Genomic DNA, 6929 nt, shown 5'->3' with positions numbered 1-6929 from the left:
CGGAGGCAGCCGGCGGCCGCACGCAATGCCACGGGAGGGGCTCGGGGCGCTTGCGTCGTGCGTCATATCTGCCGTGGGGAAGCACCAGGGGTGGCAGCGCATCAGATTCGCCCCGTGCCGCCATCCTGGGGTCCGGCGCAGCTTCGCCGACCAGCCCTCCGACGGCGGTGATGCGGGAGAGGGCGGCAGGGAGGAGGGCTGTTGGGCAGCGTCTCGGGTTCCCCATGTCACCGGATCGGGTTTCTGGCATAACAGCGTGGGAGAAACCGGAATCCGGTTTGTGGCACGCTGTTATCTTCTTTTTTTGCACATAACTACCGGCTTACGTCAATAATTTAGCTTTACCCTCTTGTCGATGCATTGACAGAGTAACCGTGACGCTTTGTTCTCGCACAAACTAAACGTAAACGCAGCATCCAGTTACGTACGCTCACCGTTGGATCTACCGGAACTCCACGGCATAGAACCACAGAAGATTCCTCGTGGAGGAGACAAGATGGCTCACAAGCCAACAAGAACAAAAGCAGTGCGCCATCTGCGGCACAGTAGGAGGAGGCCGTCCTTGTCAGCCCCCACCGGCCACCGCGAACTCCTTTTTGTTTGCTTCCGCAGCTTTGGAGGAGAGGGACAAGAGCCGGCATGGCTGGCTCCCACGCCCCCGCCAGCTCAGACAGACCGCGCTGCCTCGTGGGCCTCTGCCGCAAAGGTGGTGCATCTCGCGTTCGAATTGGCGGGAGCGGTGTTCGGGTTCGGGGGCGATCCCGTAATAAGCCGCAGACGCCGAGGGCTTTCAGCTTCAGTCAGCCAGACGCTCAAGGGCTCACGCTGTTCACTCGCTCCCCTGCCCTGTGACTGTGAGTGCGAGGCCGCCTGCAGTACGTTTCTAAACTCTGCCCACACATCGGTTGCCCAGTGGAGAGAGAGGCTGTGGCTGCGGCTTGCTCCTGCGCCGATCGAGCAACCGCTTCACCCCTCCCGGTAACTCCTTTTGTTCCGTTTCTCCCCCGCCGGGTTCCCATCTCTTCTTGTTCGGTTTCCTCCCCCTGTTCCGATCTGTGCTAAGTGACAGCTCCGCTTGGCTGCAGTCCATGCGCGGTACCTGACCATGCTTGCTCTTTCGTTACTGTTGTTTTTTCTCAGATCTTAGCAGTTCGAGTTGAACAAGAGGCGGGAGATATAGAGTGAAGGAGGCAGGACTAATTTCGTTGGGTACGTTTCTTGATCTGCTCACTCTCTGTTGTACAGTCTAGATAGATGCGGGTCGGCGGCTCTTGTTATCGGACTAGTAGGGAGAAGTTTCTGTTCTGTATGAGTTGAATCGGAAAAAATGGGTGTATATGACTTTGGGTATTGTTGGAGGAGGGCCATCCATCCTTATGATGTAGGTTAACAAACCTGGGAATAGTTTCACATCCAAACTGAACCCAGCCCAGACTGTATTTTTTTGACGATAACAGCAGGAGCTCTGCTTATGCTTTATTAGAAGGGGGGAGGTAGAACAATCAGGCGGAAGAGTGCGCAGAGAAAATTGAGCCACAAAAGCAAGCAGCAGGTTCTCACATCAGTAAACCTCTAGCGTCACGACTCCAGCAACCGAACCGAACCAAACCAAAACAAAAAGCTGGCATCCAGACTAAACCGAACTGCATGCCTTTTCCACCCAACCCAATCCAAGCTGTTTCTCACTTCTGGACTAAATCACTAAACCCATAGATTTTTTTTCCTGATAAACTAAACCCATAGATACTTTTTTTCCCGATACACTAAACCCGTATATTCAAACCATGGACAAAGAAATAAGCAAGTAGCAGAGTAGTCTAGGAAAATGATAGCTAGCTGCTATATACATCATGTAGGTGTTCTTGGATGTGTCGGCTGGCATCGAGATGCTATACTGTGCAAGGATGAGGCTGACAAGCATATCCATATCTTAGTTTGTGCCCTATGTCATGTCACTACTGCTTAATGAATGAGTGAAGTGCGCAGTAGGTCCTTGAACCTACTGCTTAATTAAACGGTTCCTCTTGTGACAATTGTTCTCCTGGATGAGTTGTGAATTAATTGTTTTTTTTTTCGTTCTTGCACAGTTCACCTTCCAGTCATCTGTCGTTCAGAAGCGAAGGGTGTGGATATAGTGACCATCAGCAGTCCAGCATGACGAAGAAACACAAAAATAGAAAGTCCAAAAATATATTGGAGAACAAAAAGGGTATTCTCTTGACTAGTATGCAATCAATTATCATGCATGTTTTTGTGCTCTAGACTGTAGAGGGACCACCAATCACATTTCCTCCATTCGTCAAATTATTCTCCATAAATAGAATATTCCTGTTGAGTGTGGATATATTAGTGATTTAGCTTATATTTTGCCTGATCATTCAAGCACTCCAGCTTCTACCATGTATTGTTTGAATAAAGTTTAGTTGTTTTGTTATATTTCCTCAGGTGTTGATGAGAATGTGGAGCACATTTTGCGAATGATAGGAGAGGAGAGTGAGCTGGCTGAAAGCGAACCAGATGATTCTGGAAATACCTTGAAGAAATCAAAACTATCCTCCCTTGTAAAGGGCTTCCATGAAGACTACCAATACCTTCACAAGCACTGCAAAGATCTAATCAGTAAACTGGAAAATGTTGGGCACAGTTCCACTGGTTCAGATTCATCCGATTCAGACTCGGAAGGAGACAGATCGGACACTGACGTTCCTAATCAGAAACTAGATGCATTAAATGAAGAAAATGACTGGATGCAGAAGCTTGCTGGAGAACATCAAGGTGAAGAGCAAAGTACGGAAGCAGGGATTCAGAAGCTGAAACAAAATGCAGAAGAAAAAACGAAAGAAATATCTGATCTGATGAAGCTATTAGAAAAAGCAATAATGGACAAAGAAGCTACTAGTTCAGATGTTGCAAACTTGTCATCAGAGAACGAACATCTAAAATTGTTGGTTGAAGGTGCAGAGAAGGAGGCAGCAGAATCCCTGAAGACATCAACAGACATGGAGAATGAGATGAGGATGTTATCTGGCGAGAAGCAAATTGTGGAAAAAGAGAGGGATGACCTGAAGATTTTAATTATAGACCTGGAGAACAAGAGGGAAGATATGAGCAATCAGCTGCAAGATACAGTGGAGAAATGCAATTCCTTGTCATCCCAACTTGAGAAGGCCCACTTAGCTGAGAAAGAAGTGCAGACCTTGTTATCAGAACTCCAAAAATCCAAGAATGAGAACTTGATGCTGTCAGTGGAATGTGATAACCTGAAAGCAAATGAGAAGAATGTGGATATCAAGTTTTCCGAACTGAAGGAAACTCTTGCTGAAACAAGAGCTAAAAATGACTCCTTGATTGCAGAGAACAGTTTACTCGAAAGCAAGCTTCAACATTTAGGGGTGGAGATAGATGGTATGACAGTGGAGAAAGAGGAGCTAATGAACAATCTGAACAAGGAACGTGGAGCTGCAGAAGAAGAAAAATTAAGAGTAGTATCAGAACATTCCAAGTGTTTGAATGAGTTGGAGCAGGCACAATGTAGCATCAAGGAACTAGAAAAGGAAATGGAATCAACAAAACTTGCACTGAGTGATAATATTGCAGAGCTACTGAAAGAAAAGAATTCCGTGGCATCAGAGCTAAAGCAGTTAGAAGCTTCTTTGAAGAATCTTGAACACGAGTTCGAACAACAACTAAAGCAAATTTCTGTTATGCAGAAGGATAATGAAGACCTGGCGTTGGTGAATTCAAACCTGCATAATGAGCTTGCAGCAGTGCTCGGAGAAAAGAATGAAGCTGTTGCTTCTAGTATTGATCTTGAAAATAAGTTTCAACAGCAAAACCAACAAATTTCAAGTCTTCAGGAGACCATTGAAGGCCTCAGAGCGGCAAAGGCTGAAATGTCTAATGAGGTTATAGTACACGAGGAGGCGAAAAATGCAGCAGTTGCTCAGTTAGATCAGTCGGAGGCTTACGTCAAGAACCTCCAGAGCGAGATAGAACTAAAGCAGAATGAAATTTCACTTTTCCAGCAAGCTAATGAAGAACTGCAGGAGAAAAATTCTAGCTTGGGTAGGCAGCTGGAAGAAGTTAAGACTGATCTACAGGCTGAGATCATTCTATTACAAGGAGAAAAGCAACAAATCATTGATGATTTGCAGCAGTCAAACACTTCAGTCAAGACTCTCGAACGTGAGTTAGAGCAGCAAAGAGAACAAAACTATATTCTACAGCTAGCCAATGAAGATCTGCAGAAGAATAACTGTAACCTGAAGAAACAATTTGAAGATGCCATGGTTAGCCGCCACGCTGAAATTATAGTACTCCAAGACGAGAAGAGAAAAACCCTTTCGGAGTTGCAGCAGTCTGAGGCTTCCATCAAGAATCTAAGAACTGAGTCAGATCAAGGACGAGAGCAAATTTCGATCTTGCATCTAGTTAATGAAGAAATGAAGAATAGAAATGCTAGCTTGAACAAGCAATTGGAGGAATTAAGGAGCAGCTTGTCTGAGGAGATTGTAGCACTAAGTGAGCAGAAGGAAACAGCCCTGTCAGAGTTACACCAGTCTCATGCTTCAATTGGGAACTTGGAGATAGAGTTAGAAAAGCGAAATGCGAGTGTTTCAGTTTTACAGCAAGCCAATGATGATCTACAGAAGCACATCTCTGCCCTGACCGAAGAATTCAACGAAGTGAAGGCTGAGTTGCAGAAGGAGATTAAAGTGACACAAGAAGAGAAGGATACGGTTTTAACCCAACTAAAGCAAGCAGAGTTTTCTATCAAGAACCTTGAATCCGAGATAGCTCAGTTAAAGGATGATCTTTCAATTCAGCTAGAAAACAATTCCAGCTTGAACAAACAATTTGAGGAATCAAGGACCAATCTGCAGGGGGATATTCTAGCACTTCGTGAAGAAAAAGAAACAGTTCTGTCAGAGTTACATCAGTCTGAAGCTTCTGTGAGGAACTTTGAGAGAGAGCTAGAAAAGCAAAGTCAGAGCATTTCAGCTCTGCAGCATGCAAATGATGAATCAGAACAGAACAAATGTGCCTTGACCCAGAAATTAGAAGAAGTCAAGGCTGAGTCACAGAGGAAGATTGAGGTGGCACAAGAAGAGAAGGATACATTAGTAACCCAACTAAAACAGTCAGAGTCTTCTATCAAGAATCTTGAAAGTGAAATAGCACAGCTGAAGGAGGAACTTTCAGTTCAGCTGGAAAGCAATTCCAGCTTGGAGCAACAGTTCGAAGAGGCAATACTAAAAGTTTCTAACTTACATGAGAAACTCGAGAGAGTTCAGGCTGAGGCGGCATGTCAAGTTATTGAAATGAACAGTAATGCGAAAGATTTGGAGAAGATAATAGATATATTGTCATCTCAGAAGGCCAAGGTGGAGGGAGATCTGAAAGATATGGTTAAAATATGCATGGAAAATTTGTCGTCCATGAATGATTTTGAAGATAGAGTTACACAGAAAGTTTCAGATCATGCTACCAAACTTGCTGATCTCCAGCAGAGCCTCAAAGATATCGGTGGCAACTTTCAGAGACTCCATCATACATATGCTGACGTGTCCACAAAGGCATCTCAGCTCGAGGTACTCAAGAAAAATCATATTGAGCAGATAGACCAACTAGAAGAGAAAAATGCAGAAATTTTGGACAAACATCGCCACTTGGAAGAGGAAATGTTTTGTGCAAATAAGGATAACACAGAGCTGCAAAAGCATGTCCAAGAACTTGAATTTGAGCTCCAGCTAGCCAAGCAGAAGCTTGAACTTGCCGAAGCGGAGAGCAAATGCAAAGAAGAGAGCCATGTGATGGCAGTGGAAACATCAAAAACAGAGATCGTGCATCTTGAAGAACAAATACAACTGTTCTCTGGAAGGATTAGCTTGCTGGAAGAAACTTTTGTGCAAATTAAAGACAGCACCGAGTCAGTGGTCTCTAAATTGGAAAATCAATTGGATGAGCTTGAATTACACTCCAGTCAAAGCATTACGTGCTTCATTAACCGCTTATCTGCATGTGGTGGAGAGTTTAGTGTCCTACAGAACATGGTACACAATTCTCTTGCTGAGCAGAAAGAACTGCTCAAGGAAAACGAAGAACTGGCTATTGGGTTGAGAAAGAAAGAAAAGGAAATGTCAGAAATGATTAGGAGTGCTACTGAGGCAGCTGAGAAGATGGTTCAACTTGAGAAGATAATTGAAGAAAAAGACGATGAACTAGCAGCTAGAGTGCAGGAGAAAAGAGAAGCTATCAAGCAGCTGAGTGACACAATTGATTACCACAAGAACAACAGCGATGATCTGGTCCGCTATATTCGCAGTCACAACCGTCCCCGCCTTCCATTTTGTCTGTAAATTTGATCACCAAAAGTTCATTGTCAGTCAATATATAAGCTGCATTTTATCTGTGAACATCATTAGACAATTATTTCCAATTCCTTTAATGTATCATAAATAGTGCCCAAATACAAACAATGTGGAGGTAGTCAAATAGGTGGTGGCCTGTGTATCCTATTGTCATTGGGAGAGCTAGAAACACTTTCTGTTCCTTGTAGTTTATTATCATCCTATTGAAATGCCAATAGAGGCTGAAGATGCAACAAGTGTGAGTTTGGTGGTCTGAATTCATGTTCCAATCAGGTAATGTGGCTTTGGTGATTCTCTTGTTCTCTTTTTCCATTTAAGACATATTTCAACATTGCATTTTCTTCCCTCTTTTGTGTTGCATGTTTTTTTTTGAAAAAGGAGGATGACCCCGGCCTCTGCGTCTGGGAGATGCATGCGGCCATTTTATTAATTATTCTCGAGGACCTTACAAAGTAGAACAACAATATACCTGAATCCGCCATCTTGGCAACATCTGCCGCTACTCCTATCCAAATGATGAAGGGGTGCAAGCTGGGCCACATACCCAGACCTCTCACC

General features: G+C 44.2%; 1 protein-coding gene across 1 annotated transcript; it reads left to right on the top strand.

The window, feature by feature from the left end:
- Positions 1 to 793: 793 nt before the first annotated feature.
- LOC123061635 (COP1-interactive protein 1) lies at positions 794 to 6662 on the top strand. Its single transcript, XM_044484814.1, has 4 exons — positions 794 to 978; positions 1141 to 1209; positions 2088 to 2209; positions 2446 to 6662. The coding sequence occupies exons 3-4, from the start codon at positions 2155 to 2157 to the stop codon at positions 6357 to 6359; spliced, it is 3969 nt and encodes a 1322-aa protein (XP_044340749.1). The 5' UTR covers positions 794 to 978; positions 1141 to 1209; positions 2088 to 2154; the 3' UTR covers positions 6360 to 6662.
- The last annotated feature ends 267 nt before the right edge of the window (positions 6663 to 6929 follow it).

The sequence above is a fragment of the Triticum aestivum genome, chromosome 3A, assembly GCF_018294505.1.
Source record: "Triticum aestivum cultivar Chinese Spring chromosome 3A, IWGSC CS RefSeq v2.1, whole genome shotgun sequence".
Taxonomy (NCBI): Eukaryota; Viridiplantae; Streptophyta; class Magnoliopsida; order Poales; family Poaceae; genus Triticum; species Triticum aestivum.
The sequence above is the reverse complement of the archived record's forward strand: the minus strand, read 5'-3'. Positions and strand labels throughout refer to the sequence as shown.

Excerpts from the sequence above, each read along its gene's own strand:
- LOC123061635 (XM_044484814.1), top strand. The coding sequence starts at position 2,155 with ATGACGAAGAAACACAAAAATAGAAAGTCCAAAAATATATTGGAGAAC. Across the intron at positions 2,210-2,445 it reads TATATTGGAGAACAAAAAGG|GTGTTGATGAGAATGTGGAG; the intron begins GTATTCTCTTGA and ends ATATTTCCTCAG.